This window comes from Dendrobates tinctorius, unplaced genomic scaffold (genome assembly GCF_039654945.1).
Source record: "Dendrobates tinctorius isolate UK_male_01 unplaced genomic scaffold, ASM3965494v1 ptg000349l, whole genome shotgun sequence".
Taxonomy (NCBI): Eukaryota; Metazoa; Chordata; class Amphibia; order Anura; family Dendrobatidae; genus Dendrobates; species Dendrobates tinctorius.
Window position 1 is genome coordinate 1,024,575 of NW_027362015.1, and position 24,401 is coordinate 1,048,975.

Genomic DNA, 24,401 nt, shown 5'->3' on the forward strand with positions numbered 1-24,401 from the left:
TGGCTGGAGCGAGCGTACTTTTCTGCCCCGCTGCTCGCTCTCTCCGGGGGACCAGAGCCAGCGTCATCTGCCCCACTGGCCACTTTCTGGGTTGCCTGAGAGAGCGGCCTTTTTCTGCCCTGCTGACCTCTCGCTCTCTCTTGCACTCCCCTCTCAGGGACGCCAGAGTGGGCGGCCTTTTCTGCCCCACCGGCCTCTTGCTCTCTCGCCTCTGGTGTCCGTAGCGGGCGGCCTTTTTCTGCTGCACCAGCCTCTTGCTTGCTCTCTTGCACTCTCCTCTCTGGGGGGCTGGATTGGGTGGCCTTTTCTGCCCGGCCGGCCTCTCACTCTATTCTGTAGGGCCGGCATGGGTGGCCTTTTCTGCCCCGCCGGTCTCTCTCTGAGGGACTTGGAGCGGGTGTTCTTTCCAGTCTCTCTCTGGGGGGCCGGAGCAGGTGGCCTTTTCTGCCCTGCTGACTTCTGTCTGGGGGGCTGCAGCGGTCGCCTTTTTTGCCTTGCCGACCTCTTTTTCGAGCTGTCTCTGGAGGACCACAGTGGGATGCCTTTTCTGCCCTTGCAGCCTCTCGCTTTCTCCTCTCTGGGGTGCCGGAGTAGGCAACCTTTTGTGCCCCGCCGGCCTCTTGCTCACTCCTCTGGGGGGCCGGAGCGGGCGGCCTTTTCTGCCCCGCCGACCACTCTCTGGGGAGACGGAGCGTGTGACCTTCTCTGCGCAGCCGGCCTCTCGCTCGCTCTCTTGCACTCTCCTCTCTGGGGGTTTGGAGCGGGCGGCCTTTTGTGCCCCGCTGGCCTCTCGCTCACTCTTTCCTCTGGGGAGCCAGAGCGGGCAGCATTTTCTGCCCCGAGAGAGTCTAGTTCTCTCTTCACTGGGGGCCAGAGCGGGCAGCATTTTCTGTCCCGAAAGAGTCTAGTTCTCCTCTGGGGGGCCCAAGCGGGCTGCCTTTTCTGCCCCTCCGGCCTCTCTCTGGGGGGACGGAGTGTGTGACCTTTTCTGTCCCGCCGGCCTCTCGCTCACTCTATCCTCTCTAGGGGGCCAGAGCAGGCAGCTTTTTCTGATCCGACAGCCTCTCGTTCGCTCTACTCTGGGGGGCCAGAGCAGGTGGCCTTTTCTGCCCCGAGAGAGTCTAGTTCTCCTCTGGGGGGAGGGGGGCAGAGCGGGTGGCCTTTTCTGTCCCGCCGGCCTCTCGCTCACTCTATCCTCTCTGGGGGGGCTAGAGCAGGCAGCATTTTCTGATCCGCCAGCCTCTCCTCTCTTCTCTGGGGGGCCAGAGTGGGCGGCCTTTTCTGCCCCGCCAGCCTCTCTGGGGGGGCCAGAGCGGGCGGCCTTTTCTGCCCCGCCAGCCTCTTTGGGGGGGCCGGAGCGTGTGGCCTTTTTTGCCCCGCCGGCCTCTCGCTCACTCTATCCTCTCTGGGGGGGCATAGCAGGCAGCATTTTCTGATCCGCCAGCCTCTCCTCCCTTCTTTGGGGGGCTAGAGCGGGCGGCCTTTTCTACCCCACCAGCCTTTCTCTGGGGGGGCCAGAGCGGGCGGCCTTTTCTGCCCCGCCAGCCTCTTTGGGGGGGCCGGAGCGTGTGGCCTTTTTTGCCCCGCCGGCCTCTCGCTCACTCTATCCTCTCTGGGGGGGCATAGCAGGCAGCATTTTGTGATCCGGCAGCCTCTCGTTCTCCCTTCTTTGGGGGGCTAGAGCGGGCGGCCTTTTCTACCCCACCAGCCTTTCTCTGGGGGGCCGGAGCGTGTGGCCTTTTCTGCGCAGCCAGCCTCTCGCTCGCTCTCTTGCACTCTCCTCTCTGGGGGCCGGAACGGGCGGCCTTTTCTGCCCCGCCGGCCTCTCTGCGTTATCAGTTGCTCGGGGGTTAATCGCCTCTGTGCCCCTGGGATGACATCATGCAGCATTAACCCCTCCATGCCCGGGTGGTCACCGCTCTGAGATGCCTGTTTGGCCCCGCTCCGGGGTGGAATGATGAGATTCCTGCCAAACCCCAGCGGATCTGAGGGAGTTTTTCCTATAACCCATCTCCTCCGAAACTAAACACCCCGAGACATTAACCCCTGCCGCTCTGCACAGCTAGTGAGGCTGCTGCAGCTGTACACCAGGAGCTCTCATGTGCCCCGTAGTGGGAGGAGTCTCATGTCAGTGTTGCCCTTTGTCAGAGTAGTTGTTATTGGGGCTAATGTGTGGCTTCACTACCTGTCACTCATTTTATTGGGTCATTGCCCCTTAAAAGGTCCCCCTCAGCACAGAGCGCTGTTCACACCCAGTCCAAGCGCTGTGTGCACAGTGGTCGTCTCCTCCATCTCTTGACGCCTGTGGCTCTATGAAGGCAGAGCTGTCAGTCACAGGAGAGAGGGCGGAGCTAGAGGGCACCAAGCTGATGGGGATGAGCCCGATTCAGGAGCGCCCAGACTTGTCAGCACCGAACGACAGTTCACACAGCGTCCCTCTATTACCCTAGTGTGGGCAGACCCACCATCCTCCCCACCCACATTACTCGGGAGGAGGAGGATATCATTCTCTTCCTGCTACACACATGATGGGAGGTACAAGTACAAGAGCCAGACTTCCCTCGATACCACATTCATGAATGATCCTTGGTTCCTAAGGTTGCACCTCCTCGCTCCTCCCACATATCTGTCTGAGGGGATCCCTGGGCCGTCCCTCCTTTGACCCCATATGTGCCTGTGGATAGTAGGGGGTCCTCAGGTCGCACGTACCTCCTCCCATATATGCCTGTAGGGAGATTATCAAACTGCACCCTTATTTTCCCTCCTGTGGGGGTCCTTGGTTGGCAAATTCCACCCCTTCATCTTCATATGTGCCTGTGGAGGATCCCCATGCTGATCCCCTGCTCCTTTATCTGCCTGGAGGGGAATCCTCGGGTTGCCCCCTTTGCCTTCATATGTGCCTGTGTGGGGTATAGTCAGGTTGCCCCCTTATCTGCCTGGGTGGATCCCCAGGCTTCCCCTTTATCTGCCTGTGGGGGAAGCCTCGGGCTACCCCCTTCACATGTGCATGTGGGGGATCCCCAGGTTGCCCCCTTATCTGCCTGGGGGTGATCCTCGGGCCACCCCTTCACCTCCCATATGTGCCTGTGGGGGTTCCCTAGGCTGCCCCCTGCCCTCTTATCTGCCTGGGGGGAATCCTCGGGTTGCCCAATTCACCTTCATATGTGCCTGTGGGGTATCGATTAGTTTGCCCCCTTATCTGCCTGGGCGGGTCCTTGGGCCACCCCCTATATGTGCCTGTGGGGGATCCCTAGGCTGCCCCCTGCCCTCTTATCTGCCAGGGGGGAATCCTCGGGTTGCCCCTTCACCTTCATATGTGCCTGTGGGGTATCGTCAGGTTGCCCCCTTATCTGCCTGGGCGGAGCCTCGGGCCACCCCCTTCACCCCTATATGTGCCCGTGGGGGATCCCCAGGCTGCTCCCCTGCCCCCTTATCTGCCTTGGGGGGGAATCTTTGGGCTGCCCCATCACCCTTATATGTGCATAGGGAACCCCAGGCTGCCCCCTTATCTGCCTGGGTGGATCCTCGGTTTGCCTCCTCCACCCACATATCGGCCTGGGGGCGATCCTCGGGCTGCCCCCTTGAACCCTGGCTGCCCCATGTATGCCTGTGGGAGATCCCCAGGCTGCCCCCTTATCTGCATGTGAGGTGGATCCTTGGATGTCGCCTCCTCCCCCCCCCCCCCCCCCTTAACTGCCTGTGGCGGGGCGGGATCCTCTGGGTAGCTCCCACCCTCCCTCTCTCATATCTAGCAGTGGGCAAAAAGGGTGCCCTCGATTCTCAAGTCCTCCCCCCCCCCATTTTTTGCCTGTGGGTATCCTCGGGCCGCCCCCATATCTGCATGTAGGGGGTCCTCCGCTGTGACACAGACCGCATCGGTCGTATAAATAGACAACATCTCTTTATTGAGGCAATGGACAGTACACCAGTCCTAAAGTCTGGTATGGGCCACAGCGCGGGCCGCGGGTCTCCGAACAGTGACCCTCCAGGATTATCGGGCGGTAGGATGAGTGTTCTGTGGTGACCACCATAGAGCGCAACCATTGGTCTTGTCCACGGCTGACATTTGCCACTTGGTGGCCTGTGTGCAACCCCCACTGCCTTCCACAGGCTCCTCCTTCCAAGATGGAACCCTCGGAAAGGAGGCTCGGCATCTCATCTGTTGATCCCTGGATTTGGGATGCATCTGCCCCGTTCTTCTTGGATGTGTTGTCCTGGCTCACTGCTCTCATCCACTGTGAATTCAGGGAGTCACCGGGGGTCCTTGCCCCCCACAGCCTTCATTAGGTTCTGATCGTAGTCTTCCTCTCTCGATCTTTTCCCTAAAGAGAGAATGAAGGAAAGCGTTAACCTGGAAAGACCCCAGTGACTAGCTCCCCTGTGCACCCCCTGGAGTGGCATCAAAGTTGCACTGATGGGTGCGCTTTGTTTTATGCGGGATATATACACTACCGTTCAAAAGTTGAGGGTCACTTAGAAATTTCCTTATTTTTGAAAGAAAAGCACAGTTTTTTCCAATGAAGCTAACATTAAATCATTCAGAAACACTCTATACATTGTGAATGTGGTAAATGACTATTCTAGCTGCAAACGTCTGATTTGTAATGCAGTATCTTCATAGGTGTATAGAGGCCCATTTCCAACAACCATCACTCCAGTATTCTTATGGTACTTTGTGATTGCTTACTGTGTAAGAAGGCTAATGGATGGTTAGAATACTCTTGAAAACCCTTGTGCAAGTATGTTAGCACTGCTGAAAACAGTTTGGCTGATTAGAGAAGCTATAAACCTGACTTTCCTTTGAGCTAGCTTAGAATCTGCAGCATTACATTTGTTGGTTCCATTAAACTCTCAAAATAGGCAGAAAAACAGAACTTTCATGTGAAACTCGACAGTCTATTCTTGTCCTTAGAAATGAAGGCTATTCCATGCGAGAAATTGCCAAGAAACTGAAGACTTCCTACAACGGTGTGTACTATACTCCCTTCAGAGGAGAGCACAAACAGGCTCTAACCAGAGTAGAAAGAGAAGTGGGAGGCCCCGCTGCAGAACTGATCAACAAGACAAGTACATTAGTGTCTGTAGTTTGAGAAATCGACACCTCACAGGTCCTCAACTGGCAGCTTCATTAAATAGTACATGCAAAACGCCAGTGTCAATGTCTACAGTGAAGAGGCGACTCCGGGATGCTGGCCTTCAGGGCAGAGTGGCAAAGAAAAAGCCATATCTGAGACTGGCTATTAAAAGGAAAGTATTAATACGGGCAAAAGAACACAGACATTGGACAGAGGAAGATTGGAAAGAAGTGTTATGGACAGACGAATCCAAGTTTGAGGTGTTTGGATCACACAGAAGAACATTTGTGAGGCGCAGAACAACTGAAAAGATGCTGGAAGAGTGCCTGACGCCTTCTGTCAAGCATGGTGGAGGCAATGTGATGGTCTGGGGTTGCTTTGGTGCTGGTAAAGTGGGAGATTTGTACAAGCTAAAAGGGATTTTGAATAAGGAAGACTATCACTCCATTTTGCAACGCCATGCCCTGTGGACAGCGCTTGATTGGAGCCAATTTCATCCTATAAAAGGACAATGACCCAAAGCACACCTCCAAATTATGCAAAAACTATTTAGGGAAGAAGCCGGCAGCTGGTATTCTGTCTGTAATGGAGCGGCCAACGCCGTTACCAGATCTCAACCCCATTGAGCTGTTGTGGGAGCAGCTTGACCGTATGGTGCGCAAAACGTGACCAACAAGCCAAACCAACTTGTGGGAGGGGCTTCTGGAAGCATGGGGTGAAATTTCTCCAGATTACTGCAGCAAATTAACTGCTAGAATGCCAAAGGTCTTCAATGCTAGAACTGCTGCAAAGGAGCATTCTGTGCCGAAAGCAAAGTGTGAAGGAGAAAATTATTATTTCACATAAAAATCTTTTTTCCAACCTTGTCAATGTCTGGACGAGATTCTCAATTCATTTGGCAACTCATGTGATTAATAAAAGTATGAGTCTTCATGGAAAACACAAAATTGTCTGGGTGACCCCAAACTTTTGAACGGTAGTGTACATTATTTTCAAAGAATTTTAGTTTCCTTATCAGAAACTGTCAAATGGTAACTGCTAGCAGCGAGAGGAGTAATAGGGGGAGGTGAGCGAGGTGGCACGGGGGGCTGCGGGGTGCATTGCAAGATAGAGCGTTACACCATCCAGGACAGAGCAACAACGTGGCGGAACCTGGAGTGTGGAGGGAGCAATACAAGAGCGTTACGCCATCCAGGACAGACCAGAAACATGGAGGAACCTGGAGTGTGGAGGGGCGCAATACAAGAGCGTTACGCCATCCAGGGCAGACCAGAAACGTGGAGGGGCGCAATACAAGAGTGTTACGCCATCCAGGACAGACCAGAAACGTGGAGGAACCTGGAGTGTGGAGGGGCGCAATACAAGAGCGTTATACCATCCAGGACAGACCAGAAACGTGGAGGAACCTGGAGTGTAGAGGGGCGCAATACAAGAGTGTTACGCCATCCAGGACAGACCTGAAACGTGGAGGAACCTGGAGTGTGGAGGGGCGCGATACAAGAGCGTTCCGCCATCCAGGACAGACCAGAAACGTGGAGGAACCTGGAGTGTGGAGGGGCGCAATACAAGAGCGTTCCGCCATCCAGGACAGACCAGAAACGTGGAGGGGCGCAATACAAGAGTGTTACGCCATCCAGGACAGACCTGAAACGTGGAGGAACCTGGAGTGTGGAGGGGCGCGATACAAGAGCGTTCCGCCATCCAGGACAGACCAGAAACGTGGAGGAACCTGGAGTGTGGAGGGGCGCAATACAAGAGCGTTCCGCCATCCAGGACAGACCAGAAACGTGGAGGGGCGCAATACAAGAGCGTTACGCCATCCAGGACAGACCTGAAACGTGGAGGAACCTGGAGTGTGGAGGGGCGCAATACAAGAGCCTTCCGCCATCCAGGACAGACCAGAAATGTGGAGGAACCTGGAGTGTGGAGGGGCGCAATACGAGAGCGGTATACCATCCAGGACAGACCAGAAACGTGGAGGCACCTGGAGTGTGGAGGGGCGCAATACAAGAGCGTTCCGCCATCCAGGACAGACCAGAAACGTGGAGGGGCGCAATACAAGAGCGTTACGCCATCCAGGACAGACCTGAAACGTGGAGGAACCTGGAGTGTGGAGGGGCGCAATACAAGAGCCTTCCGCCATCCAGGACAGACCAGAAATGTGGAGGAACCTGGAGTGTGGAGGGGCGCAATACGAGAGCGGTATACCATCCAGGACAGACCAGAAACGTGGAGGAACCTGGAGTGTGGAGGGGCGCAATACAAGAGCGTTCCGCCATCCAGGACAGACCAGAAACGTGGAGGGGCGCAATACAAGAGCGTTACGCCATCCAGGACAGACCTGAAACGTGGAGGAACCTGGAGTGTGGAGGGGCGCAATACAAGAGCCTTCCGCCATCCAGGACAGACCAGAAACGTGGAGGGGCGCAATACAAGAGCGTTACACCATCCAGGACAGACCAGAAACGTGGAGGAACCTGGAGTGTGGAGGGGGGCAATACACGAGCGTTACACCATCCAGGACAGACCAGAAACATGGAGGGCCGAGGGACGCAATACAAGAGCGTTAGACCATCCAGGACAGAGCCGCAACGTGGAGGAACCTGGAATATGGGGGCCGAGGGTCGCAATACAAGAGAGAGTTAAACCATTCAGGACAGAGCAGAAACGTGGAGGGGGCTGGCCCACGCCGCTGACATTCCTGTCAATCATGATAATATTAAAAACCTCAGCTATAAGGCTGCATGCACACGTTGCAGATTCACCTGCGGAATTTTTCGCGCGGATTTAGCAAAATCTGCAGGTCAAAAGACCTGCGGTTTATCTGTGGATTAGCCTGCGGTTTACCCCTGCGGTTTCACACCTCTACAATGGAGAAGGTGTGAAACCGCTGTGGATTCCGCAGAAAGAAGTGACATGCTGCGAATTTGAAACCGTAGCAAATCCGCACAGAAAATTTCGCAGCATGTGCACTGCGGTTTTTGATTTCTATAGGTTATAATGGTACTGTACACCACAGCAAAAACTGCTGCAGATCCGCAGGGCTTAATCCACTGCAGATCCGCAGCAGAATCCGCAGCGTGTGCACATACCCTAAGAAGTGTGGCTGCTTGGAGTTGGTATCCTGTTTACAAACGCTGATCACAAAGTCGGGGAATATTGCCCTGCACCGCACAATCTGTTGAGCCTGACCTCACACAATGCACTGATCTCCACTGACATGCATCCTGCAGCTTTAGGTGTGACTGGATGATAAGACTTCAGGATACAGGAATATAGTATATACCCAGGAGGACAGTGAGGAGGAGCGGACACTTCTAGTCCTGTCCTGTACTGATGTATATAGTATATACCCAGGAGGACGGTGAGGAGGAGCGGACACTTCTAGTCCTGTCCTGTAGTGATGTATACAGTATATACCCAGGAGGACGGTGAGGAGGAGCGGACACTTCTAGTCCTGTCCTGTACTGATGTATATAGTATATACCCAGGAGGATGGTGAGGAGGAGCGGACACTTCTAGTCCTGTCCTGTAGTGATGTATATAGTATATACCCAGGAGGAAGGTGAGCAGGAGCGGACACTTCTAGTCCTGTAGTGATGTATATAGTATATACCCAGGAGGACGGTGAGGAGGAGCGGACACTTCTAGTCCTGTCCTGTACTGATGTATATAGTATATACCCAGGAGGACGGTGAGGAGGAGCGGACACTTCTAGTCCTGTCCTGTAGTGATGTATACAGTATATACCCAGGAGGATGGTGAGGAGGAGCGGACACTTCTAGTCCTGTCCTGTACTGATGTATATAGTATATACCCAGGAGGATGGTGAGGAGGAGCGGACACTTCTAGTCCTGTCCTGTAGTGATGTATACAGTATATACCCAGGAGGATGGTGAGGAGGAGCGGACACTTCTAGTCCTGTCCTGTAGTGATGTATACAGTATATACCCAGGAGGACGGTGAGGAGGAGCGGACACTTCTAGTCCTGTCCTGTACTGATGTATATAGTATATACCCAGGAGGATGGTGAGGAGGAGCGGACACTTCTAGTCCTGTCCTGTAGTGATGTGTATAGTATATACCCAGGAGGATGGTGAGGAGGAGCGGACACTTCTAGTCCTGTCCTGTAGTGATGTATATAGTATATACCCAGGAGGACGGTGAGGAGGAGCGGACACTTCTAGTCCTGTCCTGTAGTGATGTATATAGTATATACCCAGGAGGACGGTGAGGAGGAGCGGACACTTCTAGTCCTGTCCTGTACTGATGTATATAGTATATACCCAGGAGGACGGTGAGGAGGAGCGGACACTTCTAGTCCTGTCCTGTACTGATGTATATAGTATATACCCAGGAGGACGGTGAGGAGGAGCGGACACTTCTAGTCCTGTCCTGTAGTGATGTATATAGTATATACCCAGGAGGACGGTGAGGAGGAGCGGACACTTCTAGTCCTGTCCTGTAGTGATGTATATAGTATATACCCAGGAGGACGGTGAGGAGGAGCGGACACTTCTAGTCCTGTCCTGTAGTGATGTATATAGTATATACCCAGGAGGACGGTGAGGAGGAGCGGACACTTCTAGTCCTGTCCTGTAGTGATGTATATACCCAGGAGGACGGTGAGGAGGAGCGGACACTTCTAGTCCTGTAGTGATGTATACAGTATATACCCAGGAGGACGGTGAGGAGGAGCGGACACTTCTAGTCCTGTCCTGTCCTGTAGTGATGTATATAGTATATACCCAGGAGGACGGTGAGGAGGAGCGGACACTTCTAGTCCTGTCCTGTAGTGATGTATATAGTATATACCCAGGAGGACGGTGAGGAGGAGCGGACACTTCTAGTCCTGTCCTGTAGTGATGTATATAGTATATACCCAGGAGGACGGTGAGGAGGAGCGGACACTTCTAGTCCTGTCCTGTAGTGATGTATATAGTATATACCCAGGAGGACGGTGAGGAGGAGCGGACACTTCTAGTCCTGTCCTGTAGTGATGTATATAGTATATACCCAGGAGGACGGTGAGGAGGAGCGGACACTTCTAGTCCTGTCCTGTAGTGATGTATATAGTATATACCCAGGAGGACGGTGAGGAGGAGCGGACACTTCTAGTCCTGTCCTGTAGTGATGTATATAGTATATACCCAGGAGGATGGTGAGGAGGAGCGGACACTTCTAGTCCTGTCCTGTAGTGATGTATATAGTATATACCCAGGAGGACTGTGAGGAGGAGCGGACACTTCTAGTCCTGTCCTGTAGTGATGTATATACCCAGGAGGACGGTGAGGAGGAGCGGACACTTCTAGTCCTGTCCTGTAGTGATGTATATAGTATATACCCAGGAGGACGGTGAGGAGGAGCGGACACTTCTAGTCCTGTAGTGATGTATACAGTATATACCCAGGAGGACGGTGAGGAGGAGCGGACACTTCTATTCCTGTCCTGTAGTGATGTATATAGTATATACCCAGGAGGTCTGTGAGGAGGGCGGACACTTCTAGTCCTGCCCTGTACTGATGTATATAGTATATACCCAGGAGGATGGTGAGGAGGAGCGGACACTTCTAGTCCTGTCCTGTAGTGATGTATATAGTATATACCCAGGAGGACGGTGAGGAGGAGCGGACACTTCTAGTCCTGTCCTGTAGTGATGTATATACCCAGGAGGACGGTGAGGAGGAGCGGACACTTCTAGTCCTGTCCTGTAGTGATGTATATAGTATATACCCAGGAGGACGGTGAGGAGGGCGGACACTTCTAGTCCTGCCCTGTACTGATGTATATAGTATATACCCAGGAGGACGGTGAGGAGGAGTGGACACTTCTAGTCCTGTCCTGTAGTAATGTATATAGTATATACCCAGGAGGACGGTGAGGAGGAGCGGACACTTCTAGCCCTATCCTGTAGTGATGTATATACCCAGGAGGACGGTGAGGAGGAGCGGACACTTCTAGTCCTGTCCTGTACTGATGTATATAGTATATACCCAGGAGGATGGTGAGGAGGAGCGGACACTTCTAGTCCTGTCCTGTAGTGATGTATATAGTATATACCCAGGAGGATGGTGAGGAGGAGCGGACACTTCTAGTCCTGTAGTGATGTATATAGTATATACCCAGGAGGACGGTGAGGAGGAGCGGACACTTCTAGTCCTGTCCTGTAGTGATGTATATAGTATATACCCAGGAGGACTGTGAGGAGGAGCGGACACTTCTAGTCCTGTCCTGTAGTGATGTATATAGTATATACCCAGGAGGACGGTGAGGAGGAGTGGACACTTCTAGTCCTGTCCTGTAGTGATGTATATAGTATATACCCAGGAGGACGGTGAGGAGGAGCGGACACTTCTAGTCCTGTAGTGATGTATACAGTATATACCCAGGAGGATGGTGAGGAGGAGCGGACACTTCTAGTCCTGTCCTGTAGTGATGTATATAGTATATACCCAGGAGGATGGTGAGGAGGAGCGGACACTTCTAGCCCTATCCTGTAGTGATGTATATAGTATATACCCAGGAGGACGGTGAGGAGGAGCGGACACTTCTAGTCCTGTCCTGTAGTGATGTATATAGTATATACCCAGGAGGACGGTGAGGAGGAGCGGACACTTCTAGTCCTGTCCTGTAGTGATGTATATAGTATATACCCAGGAGGACGGTGAGGAGGAGCGGACACTTCTAGTCCTGTCCTGTAGTAATGTATATAGTATATACCCAGAAGGATGGTGAGGAGGAGCGGACACTTCTAGCCCTATCCTGTAGTGATGTATATAGTATATACCCAGGAGGACGGTGAGGAGGAGCGGACACTTCTAGTCCTGTCCTGTAGTGATGTATATAGTATATACCCAGGAGGACGGTGAGGAGGAGCGGACACTTCTAGTCCTGTCCTGTAGTGATGTATATAGTATATACCCAGGAGGACGGTGAGGAAGAGCGGACACTTCTAGTCCTGTTCTGTAGTAATGTATATAGTATATACCCAGGAGGACGGTGAGGAGGAGCGGACACTTCTAGTCCTGTTATGTAGTGATGTATATAGTATATACCCAGGAGGATGGTGAGGAGGAGCGGTCACTTCTAGTCCTGTCCTGTAGTGATGTATATAGTATATACCCAGGAGGACAGTGAGGAGGAGCGGTCACTTCTAGTCCTGTCCTGTAGTGATGTATATAGTATATACCCAGGAGGACGGTGAGGAGGAGCGGACACTTCTAGTCCTGTTATGTAGTGATGTATATAGTATATACCCAGGAGGATGGTGAGGAGGAGCGGTCACTTCTAGTCCTGTCCTGTAGTGATGTATATAGTATATACCCAGGAGGACAGTGAGGAGGAGCGGACACTTCTAGTCATTCTAGGGTACAATGTCTTGAGTCTTCCTACCCTGTGACCTTTTCTACATCTTTCACATTATACCTGTAAGCTTAAGGCTGTGTGCCCACGTAGCGTTTTTTTAAGCGTTTTTGCTGCGTTTTTCGGGGTCAAACCGCATAAAAAACGCTTAAAAGAAGCATCCCATTCATTTAAATCCATTTTGGCCTTTTTGTGCCAATGGATGCGTTTTTTACCGCTAAAGAGACGCTTAGCGGTAAAAAGTGCAGCATGTTCATTAATTTCCGCTTAGGTCTGCGTTTTTGGCTATTTCCTATAGTCCAAAAGATGCACGGAAAAAAAGCGCGTTTTCTGGGAAGGAGAACCCGTTTCCTGAGCGTTTAAAAAACTCTACGTGGGCACATAGCCTTAATGTATTTTTTGTGATACAACACAGTGTTTGTGACGTGTAAAGAAAATTATACAGAGTTTTCTAAACATTTTAACAATATAAATAATTATATCTATTCAGCCCCCTGTAGTCTGATGCCCCCAGAACTGACTTAATTAGTACATAGCGTTCACCTAGGTGATTTCTTCTCTGTATAACTACAGCTGTTTTCTGAAGGTTTGTGTGAGAACATTAGGGATCAAACAGCATCATAAAAAACAAAGGAACCCACCAGACAGGTCAGGGATAAAGTGGCGGAGAAGATGAAAGCAGAGAGAGATTATATAAATAGCCCAAACACTGAACATTTCACAGAGCATCAATCCATCATCCAAGAATGGAAGGTGTATGGCCCAACTGAAAACCTATCAAGACATGTGTGTTCACCTCACGTGACATCCCAAGCAAAGAGAGCGTTAATTAGAGAAGCAGCCGAGAGACCTGTGGTCATGGGGAGCGACCCCGATCCACAGCTCAGGTGGGAGAATTTGTCCATAAGACAGATATTAGTCGTGTTCTCCATAAATCTAACCTTAATGGATGGGTGGCAAGAAGAAGTCATTTGTGAAAGCCTTAAGTCCTGTTTTCAGTTTGCAGAAAGCCATGACAAAATGAGCATGTGGAGGAAGGGGCCCTGGTCAAATGAGACCAATAAATTACTTTTTGGGCTAAATATAGAACACTATGTCTGGTGGAAAACTAACAATGCACATCACCCTGAAAACATCATCGCCACCATCACACATGGTCGTGGCAGCCTCCTGCTGTGGGGAGGCTTTTCTTCAGCAGGGGCAGAAAAGCTGGTCAAAGGTGATGGGAAGATGGATGGAGCTAAACACAGAGCAATCCAGGAGGAAAACCTGCCAGAGGCTGCAGAAGACTTCAGACTGGGGTGTAGGTTCACCTTCCAGCGGACAGTGACCCTCAACATCCTGCCAGGGCTACAATGGAGGGTTTAGATGAGAGCATATTCATGAGTGTGAACTTCCCAGTCACCATCCAGACCCAAATCCCAGAGAATCTGTGAAAATTGCTGATCACAGAAAGAGATGAGCGAATTTGTTCGGAATTGATCGCCACAGTTGAATTTGCTATATTCGTGCTTCTGTTGGTACCCTATTTGTGCTGAATTTGTTTGAAGATTGGGTCCGAACATATATGGTCATTTCGCTGTGTCTAACATCATGTTCTCACAACATCTGAAAGTGAACCTGTCAAAGACTGAACTCCTTGTGTTTCCTCCCGCTACTAATGTACCTATACCCAACATTTCCATTTCCGTGTGTGGTTCCACTATTACTCCCCAGCAACAGGCCCGCTGTCTTAGGGTCATACTTGACTCCACATTCGATCACTGTCTCGCTCTTGTTATCTGCACCTCAAAAACATTTCTAGAATTCGATCTTTTCTTACTTTTGACTCCGCAAAAACTCTTACTGTTTCTCTTATTCATTCTCGTCTGGACTATGTAACTCTCTTCTAATCGGTCTCCCTCTTACCAAACTCTCCCCCCTCCAGTCTGTCTTGAATGCTGCAGCCAGGATCATATTCCTCACCAATCGTTACACCGATGCCTCTACCTTGTGCCAGTCATTACACTGGCTACCTATCCACTCCAGAATTCAGTATAAACTTATTACCCTCACCCACAAAGCTCTTCATGGCTCAGCACCACCCTACATCTCCTCCCTTGTTTCAGTATCCCACCCTACCCGCGCCCTCCGTTCTGCTGATGACCTGAGGTTAGCATCCTCAATAATCAGAACCTCCCACTCCCGTCTCCAAGACTTTACACGTGCTGCGCCAATTCTTTGGAATGCACTTCCCAGGTCAATACGATTAGTCACCAATCCCCAAGTTTAAGCGTGCCCTGAAAACTCATTTATTCAGACTGGCCTATCGCCTCAACACATTAACCTAATCTGTCCCTGGGTGGCACAGCCAAACGTTTTACCATAATCAGGTTCCCCGCATCATGTTCCCACATGCTTTATGCATCCATTAGCCCTCTGTGTCTGTACTGTTACACACTTAACATTATGGCTGGTCCATACAATCAAGGCAACTGTTACCACCCATCTTTCGTGTTTACCTCTTTCCTCATAGACTGTAAGCTTGCGAGCAGGGCCCTCATTCCTCTTGGTATCTGTTATCATCTATGTGATTATTGTTATGCTGTAATGTCTATTGTCTGTACAAATCCCCTCTGAAATGTAAAGTGCTGCGGAATATGTCGGCGGGGAGAGAGACACCCCAAAAGACTGCAGCATAGAAAGGGGGTAGAGACAGACCCCAAAAGACTATATACTTCACTACAGGACAGGACTAGAAGTGTCTGCTCCTCCTCACCATCCACCTGGGTATATACTATATACATCACTACAGGACAGGACTAGAAGCGTCCGCTCCTCCTCACCATCCTCCTGGGTATATACTATATACATCACTACAGGACAGGACTAGAAGCGTTTGCTCCTCCTCACCATCCACCTGGGTATATACTATATACATCACTACAGGACAGGACTAGAAGTGTCCGCTCCTCCTCACCATCCTCCTGGGTATATACTATATACATCACTACAGGACAGGACTAGAAGTGTCCGCTCCTCCTCACCGTCCTCCTGGGTATATACTATATACATCACTACAGGACAGGACTAGAAGTGTCCGCTCCTCCTCACCATCCTCCTGGGTATATACTATATACATCACTACAGGACAGGACTAGAAGTGTCCGCTCCTCCTCACCGTCCACCTGGGTATATACTATATACATCACTACAGGACAGGACTAGAAGTGTCCGCTCATCCTCACCGTCCTCCTGGGTATATACTATATACATCACTACAGGACAGGACTAGAAGTGTCCGCTCCTCCTCACCGTCCTCCTGGGTATATACTGTATACATCACTACAGGACAGGACTAGAAGTGTCCGCTCCTCCTCACCGTCCTCCTGGGTATATACTATATACATCACGACAGGACTAGAAGTGTCTGCTCCTCCTCACCATCCACCTGGGTATATACTATATACATCACTACAGGACAGGACTAGAAGTGTCCGCTCCTCCTCACCATCCACCTGGGTATATACTATATACATCACTACAGGACAGGACTAGAAGTGTCCGCTCATCCTCACCGTCCTCCTGGGTATATACTATATACATCACTACAGGACAGGACTAGAAGTGTCCGCTCCTCCTCACCATCCACCTGGGTATATACTATATACATCACTACAGGACAGGACTAGAAGTGTCCGCTCCTCCTCACCATCCTCCTGGGTATATACTATATACATCACTACAGGACAGGACTAGAAGTGTCCGTTCCTCCTCACCGTCCTCCTGGGTATATACTATATACATCACTACAGGACAGGACTAGAAGTGTCTGCTCCTCCTCACCGTCCACCTGGGTATATACTATATACATCACTACAGGACAGGACTAGAAGTGTCCGCTCCTCCTCACCGTCCACCTGGGTATATACTATATACATCACTACAGGACAGGACTAGAAGTGTCCGCTCATCCTCACCGTCCTCCTGGGTATATACTATATACATCACTACAGGACAGGACTAGAAGTGTCCGCTCCTCCTCACCGTCCTCCTGGGTATATACTATATACACATCACTACAGGACAGGACTAGAAGTGTCCGCTCCTCCTCACCGTCCTCCTGGGTATATACTATATACATCACTACATGACAGGACTAGAAGTGTCCGCTCCTCCTCACCGTCCTCCTGGGTATATACTATATACATCACTACAGGACAGGACTAGAAGTGTCCGCTCCTCCTCACCGTCCTCCTGGGTATATACTATATACATCACTACAGGACAGGACTAGAAGTGTCCGCTCCTGCTCACCGTCCTCCTATGTATATACTATATACATCACTACAGGACTAGAAGTGTCCGCTCCTGCTCACCATCCTCCTGGGTATATACTATATACATCACTACATGACAGGACTAGAAGTGTCCGCTCCTCCTCACCGTCCTCCTGGGTATATACTATATACATCACTACAGGACAGGGCTAGAAGTGTCCGCTCCTCCTCACCGTCCTCCTGGGTATATACTATATACATCACTACATGACAGGACTAGAAGTGTCCGCTCCTCCTCACCGTCCTCCTGGGTATATACTATATACATCACTACAGGACAGGGCTAGAAGTGTCCGCTCCTCCTCACCGTCCTCCTGGGTATATACTATATACATCACTACAGGACAGGACTAGAAGTGTCCGCTCCTCCTCACCATCCTCCTGGGTATATACTATATACATCAGTACAGGACAGGACTAGAAGTGTCCACTCCTCCTCACCATCCTCCTGGGTATATACTATATACATCAGTACAGGACAGGACTAGAAGTGTCCGCTCCTCCTCACCGTCCTCCTGGGTATATACTATATACACATCACTACAGGACAGGACTAGAAGTGTCCGCTCCTCCTCACCATCCTCCTGGGTATATACTATATACATCAGTACAGGACAGGACTAGAAGTGTCCGCTCCTCCTCACCGTCCTCCTGGGTATATACTATATACACATCACTACAGGACAGGACTAGAAGTGTCCGCTCCTCCTCACCGTCCTCCTGGGTATATACTATATACATCACTACATGACAGGACTAGAAGTGTCCGCTCCTCCTCACCGTCCTCCTGGGTATATACTATATACATCACTACAGGAAAGGACTAGAAGTGTCCGCTCCTCCTCACCGTCCTCCTGGGTATATACTATATACATCACTACAGGACAGGACTAGAAGTGTCCGCTCCTCCTCACCGTCCTCCTGGGTATATACTATATACATCACTACAGGACTAGAAGTGTCCGCTCCTGCTCACCATCCTCCTGGGTATATACTATATACATCACTACATGACAGGACTAGAAGTGTCCGCTCCTCCTCACCGTCCTCCTGGGTATATACTATATACATCACTACAGGACAGGACTAGAAGTGTCCGCTCCTCCTCACCGTCTTCCTGGGTATATACTGCACACATCACTACAGGACAGGACTAGAAGTGTCCGCTCCTCCTCACCGTCCTCCTGGGTATATACTATATACATCACTACGGGACAGGACTAGAAGTGTCCGCTCCTCCTCACCGTCCTCCTGGGTATATACTATATACATCACTACAGGACAGGGCTAGAAGTGTCCGCTCCTCCTCACCGTCCTCCTGGGTATATACTGCACACATCACTACAGGACAGGACTAGAAGTGTCCGCTCCTCCTCACCGTCCTCCTGGGTATATACTATATACATCACTACATGACAGGACTAGAAGTGTCCGCTCCTCCTCACCGTCCTCCTGGGTATATACTATATACATCACTACAGGACAGGACTAGAAGTGTCCGCTCCTCCTCACCGTCTTCCTGGGTATATACTGCACACATCACTACAGGACAGGACTAGAAGTGTCCGCTCCTCCTCACCGTCCTCCTGGGTATATACTATATACATCACTACGGGACAGGACTAGAAGTGTCCGCTCCTCCTCACCGTCCTCCTGGGTATATACTATATACATCACTACAGGACAGGGCTAGAAGTGTCCGCTCCTCCTCACCGTCCTCCTGGGTATATACTGCACACATCACTACAGGACAGGACTAGAAGTGTCCGCTCCTCCTCACCGTCCTCCTGGGTATATACTATATACATCACTACGGGACAGGACTAGAAGTGTCCGCTCCTCCTCACCATCCTCCTGGGTATAAACTATATACATCAGTACAGGACAGGACTAGAAGTGTCCGCTCCTCCTCACCGTCCTCCTGGGTATATACTATATACATCACTACAGGACAGGACTAGAAGTGTCCGCTCCTCCTCACCGTCCTCTTGGGTATATACTGTATACATCACTACAGGACTGGACTAGAAGTGTTCGCTCCTCCTCACCGTCCTCCTGGGTATATACTATATACATCACTACAGGACAGGACTAGAAGTGTCCGCTCCTCCTCACCGTCCTCTTGGGTATATACTATATACATCACTACAGGACTGGACTAGAAGTGTTCGCTCCTCCTCACCGTCCTCCTGGGTATATACTATATACATCACTACAGGCAGGACTAGAAGTGTCCGCTCCTCCTCACCGTCCTCCTGGGTATATACTATATACATCACTACAGGACAGGAATAGAAGTGTCCGCTCCTCCTCACCGTCCTCCTGGGTATATACTATATACATCACTACAGGACAGGACTAGAAGTGTCCGCTCCTCCTCACCGTCCTCCTGGGTATATACTGTATACATCACTACAGGACAGGACTAGAAGTGTCCGCTCCTCCTCACCGTCCTCCTGGGTATATACTATATACATCACTACAGGACAGGACTAGAAGTGTCCGCTCCTCCTCACCGTCCTCCTGGGTATATACTATATATATCACTACAGGACAGGACTAGAAGTGTCCGCTCCTCCTCACCATCCTCCTGGGTATAAACTATATACATCAGTACAGGACAGGACTAGAAGTGTCCGCTCCTCCTCACCGTCCTCCTGGGTATATACTATATACATCACTACAGGACAGGACTAGAAGTGTCCGCTCCTCCTCACCGTCCTCTTGGGTATATACTGTATACATCACTACAGGACTGGACTAGAAGTGTTCGCTCCTCCTCACCGTCCTCCTGGGTATATACTATATACATCACTACAGGACAGGACTAGAAGTGTCCGCTCCTCCTCACCGTCCTCCTGGGTATATACTATATACATCACTACAGGACAGGACTAGAAGTGTCCGCTCCTCCTCACCGTCCTCCTGGGTATATACTATATACATCACTACAGGACAGGACTAGAAGTGTCCGCTCCTCCTCACCGTCCTCCTGGGTATATACTGTATACATCACTACAGGACAGGACTAGAAGTGTCCGCTCCTCCTCACCGTCCTCCTGGGTATATACTATATACATCACTACAGGACAGGACTAGAAGTGTCCGCTCCTCCTCACCGTCCTCCTGTGTTTATACTGTATACATCACGACAGGACTAGAAGTGTCCGCTCCTCCTCACCATCCTCCTGGGTATATACTGTATACATCACTACAGGACAGGACTAGAAGTGTCCGCTCCTCCTCACCGTCCTCCTGGGTATATACTATATACATCATTACAGGACAGGACTAGAAGTGTCCGCTCCTCCTCACCGTCCTCTTGGGTATATACTATATACATCACTACAGGACAGGACTAGAAGTGTCCGCTCCTCCTCACCATCCACCATATACATGTATAGTTGTCCTGCGGGGTTGAATGTTACAATTACAGGACCTTGGGATGTGCATGGTTTCAGGGAGGTATTATAGCCCCCAGGTTGTGTGTGCCCCCCAGGTGGTGGCGATATAGGCCTTCTGACATCGGTTCTCACCTGTTTCCGCTGGTTGCTGAGGCAGAAGGTGCAGATTTGCTTAGGTTGGCCGTGCTCGGGCTCCAGATGTTTGGGACTGGCAGTGGTGGGGTGATGCTGGTAGTACGGGGGGCTCGTGTGGCAGGGTTGTCCGTCTCCGCATGCTTCTCCAAGCAGTAGTACATTTCCCAGATGTGAGATGTAGCTGGATGCCAGGCGTAGAGTCTCTATTTTGGAGAGTTTGCGGTCCGCGGGTTCGGTGGGAATGAGCGTGCGCAGGGCCGTGAAGGCGTTGTTGACGCTGTTGGTCCGGTCCCTCTCACGGGCGTTGGCCGTATGTCGCTGACGTGGTTCTCGATGCAGTCGCGGGCACTTTTTATGTTCCCTTTTACTTCCACCTCCTGAGTGATGGAATCCTTTTTCGCAGGAGCTGTCACTACTGCTGTCCTCATCGTCTGAGAGCATGCTGATGTCCGGGTAGAGAAAGCGGGCAGGCGGGGCATGGCGGAGCATCGCAAACGACATATTGAAGCGGTGGACAGCAATGCTGAAGGATGACTTGGCCTCCACCTGTGACTGTATGGACGGATTGTCACTGCGTCCTCTGTGTCCCCGGACGGATGGTGCGCTGTCACTGCCTCCTCTGTGTCCTCGGACGGATGGTGCGCTGTCACTGCCTGTGTCCCAGGACGGATGGTGCGCTGTCACTGCCTCCTCTGTGTCCCAGGATGGATGGTGCGCTGTCACTGTGTCCTCTGTGTCCCAGGACGGATGGTGCGCTGTCACTGCCTCCTCTATGTCCTCGGACGGATGGTGCGCTGTCACTGCCTCCTCTGTGTCCCCGGACGGATGGTGTGCTGTTACTGCCTCCTCTGTCCCCAGACGGATGGTGCGCTGTCACTTTCTCCTCTGTGTTCCCGGACGGATGGTGTGCTGTCACTGCAGACGGATGGTGCGCTGTCACTGCCTCCTCTGTGCCCAGATGAATGGTGCGCTGTGACTACCTGCTCTGTGTCCCCAGACGGATGGTGCGCTGTCACTGCCTCCTCTGTGTGCCTGGACGGATGGTGCGCTGTCACTGCCTCCTCTGTGTCCCCGAATGGATGGTGCGCTGTCACTGCCTCCTCTGTGTCCCTGGACGGATGGTGCGCTGTCACTGCCTCCTCTGTGTCCCCGAATGGATGGTGCGCTGTCACTGCCTCCTCTGTGTCCCCGGACGGATGGTGCGCTGTCACTGCAGACGGATGGTGCGCTGTCACTGCCTCCTCTGTCCCCAGACGGCACGCTGTCACTGCCTGCTCTGTGTCTCTGCTGCTGCCGTTCTGTCCATCTCTCTCCCCTGTATGGCGTCTCACACGTGTGGATGCAGCCCTCTGGCGGAGCTGCAGCTGTGATTGACTTTTTATAGTGACCCTTGAGAGTGAGTCTGGTTCCTCCCTCAGCCGGCAGCAGACACGAGTGAGGGGGGCTCCATCGGAAGCTGGAAGAGGGGGGAAGGGAGTCCCCAGACGGCTGTGGGATTTAACAGCCTAGACTGGCCTGTGCTTCCTAACCAGCGCAGTATTAACCCTTTACACCGTCGCAGGCTTCTAACTGTGCCGCAGATTTCAGATTTTGCCATTATTTTGGAGAAGTGATGAAGTTTCAGCAATATTGATAACTTTTTGGGGATGTCTGTCCCTTAGTTGTGTTGGCCGTCATCCGTGATATCTGTGGTTCCTATTATACTTGGCCTTTGATTGTGCACGTGGACCTAAGGGAGCGCAGTAGATAATACTTGTGCCAGGAGTCTGTCCATACCTGTAGTCCTTGGCCTCTTGACTCCAACTTTCCCAATATTTGAACCACAATCAGAATGTCAGAGTTGGAAGGGACCGCAAGAGTCATCGTGTCCAACCCCCCTGCCTAAAGCAGGAGTCACTAAACCATCTCAGACAGATGTCTGTCCAGCCTCTGTGTGAAGACTTCCATTGAAGGAGAACTCACCACCTCTCGTGGCAGCCTGCTCCACTCATTGATCACTCTAACTGTCAAAACGTTTTTCTAATATCTAATCTGTCTCTCCTCCCATTCAGTTTCATCCCATTGCCTCTTGTGTATTCATGTGCAAATGAGAATAAAGATGATCCCTTCAGATATTTGTAATAGGCGATACTGTAGGAAAAGAAAGCGCCAATAGGGTCTTATCCAATGGAGATCAGAGTATAAATGCGTTTCCACTCACCTGATATTTCTTGGAGTTATAGCATACAAAGGAACTCAACAGAGTTAGCATCTGCCGCAGATCCACTGGTCAGACATTGACCGATTCAGAATTCTCAATTGGGAAGATTCGTGGATATTACCCGCTATGCTGCATAAAGGAATGTCCAGGCGTATTGGAGATACAAACGGTGGTTTTTATTCCCAACGCGTTTCAAAGTCACTAGGACTTCTTCAGGGGATGATACCTGAAGAAGTCCTAGACTGGACATTCCTTTATGCAGCAGCGCGGGTAATATCCACGAATCTTCCCATTTGAGAATTCAGATATTTGTAGTCAGCTATTAAGTCTCCTCTTCTTTTTTGCAGCTAAACATTCCCAGATCCTTCAGGGTGTGTGCACAAGCTGCGGATCCACAGCGTTTCTGGCCCTGCGGGTCCGCAGCAGAATCTGCTGCGTTGTACAGTACCATTTTACTCTATGTAAAATGGAAACCGCTGTGCACATGCTGCGGAATTTTCCGCGCGGTTTTGCTGCAGTTTCAAATCCGCAGAAAGAAATGACATGTCACTTCTTTTGTGCGGATTCCGCTGCAGTTTACAATCTCCTCCATTGGAGAGGTGATAAACCGCAGGGCAAAACCGCAGACTAACCCGCACGTAAACCGCAGGTCTTTTGACCTGAAATTTATTTGCGCATTTTACAAAATCCGCGGGGAGGAATCCGCAGCACCTAAAAACTTCGTGTGCACATACCCTTAACCATTCCTCGTAGGACATACTTTGCAGTCCGCTCACCATCCTGGGAGCGCTTCAGTACTTGCTCCCTTTTTTCAATGTCTTTTTCTAAAATGTGATGCCCAGAACTGAACACAGTATCCAGATGAGGTCTGACCAAGGAGGAGTAGATGGGGATAACTGCTTCACATGATCTAGACTCTATGCTTTTCTTAATACATCCTAGAACTGTTTGCCTTTTTTGCTGCTGCATCACACTGTTGACCCTTGCACAGTCTGTAATCTATTAGTATCCTAGAATCATAGAATGGTAGAGTTGGAAGGAACCTCCTGGGCCATCTGGTCCAACCCCCTGCTCAAAGGAGGATTCACTAAATCACCCCAGACAGATGTCTGTCCAGCCTCTGTTTAAAGACTTCTATTGAAGGAGAACTCACCACCTCTCGTGGCAGCCTGTTCCACTCATTGATCACCCTCACTGTCAAAAAGTTTTTTCTAATATCTAACCTGTGTCTCCTCGCATTCAGTTTCATCCCATTGTTTCTAGTCTTTCCTTTTGCAAATGAGAATAAAGATGATCCTTCTACAATGTGACAGCCCTTGAGATATTTGTAGACAGCTATTAAGTCTCCTCTCAGTCTTCTTTTTTGCAAGCTAAACATTCCCTAATCCTGTAACCGTTCCTCACAGGACATGGTTTACAGACTGGTCACCATTCTGGTCGCTCTTCTCTGAACTTGCTCCAGTTTGTTGATGTGTTTTTTTTTTTTAAAATGTGGTGCCCAAAACTGGACACAATATTCCAGATGAGGTCTGATCAAAGAGAAGTAGAGGGGGATAATGACTTCACGTGATGTAGACTGTATGCTTCTGTTAATACATCCCAGAATTGTATTTGCCTTTTTTGCTGCTGCATCACACTGTTGACTCGTGTTCAGTCTGTGATCTATTAGTATACCCAAGTCTTTTTCAAGTGGGCTGTTGCTTAGCCCTATTCTTCCCATTCTGTATATGCTTTTTCATTTTTATTGCCCAGATGTAGTACTTTGCATTTTTCCCTGTTAAAATACATTCTGTTAGTTGCTGCAGTTTATTTATATCTATTTGAATCCTCTCTCTCTCTAGTATTAGCTATCCCTCCTAGCTTTGTGTCATCAGCAAATTTAATCAGTTTACCCTCAATTCCTTCA

The 24,401-nt window shown here is 50.7% G+C and overlaps 2 protein-coding genes across 2 annotated transcripts in view; one reads left to right on the top strand and one right to left on the bottom strand.

The window, feature by feature from the left end:
• Positions 1-24,401, top strand: part of BOP1 (BOP1 ribosomal biogenesis factor) — a 58,839-nt gene that overhangs the window by 26,768 nt on the left and 7,670 nt on the right. The window lies entirely within an intron of this gene.
• SCX (scleraxis bHLH transcription factor) lies at positions 3,885-21,740 on the bottom strand. The gene is made up of 2 exons (XM_073562379.1): positions 20,293-21,740; positions 3,885-4,322 (listed from the first exon to the last, which is right to left on the bottom strand). Exons 1-2 carry the CDS (start codon positions 20,794-20,796, stop codon positions 4,284-4,286), a joined length of 543 nt encoding a protein of 180 aa, XP_073418480.1. The 5' UTR covers positions 20,797-21,740; the 3' UTR covers positions 3,885-4,283.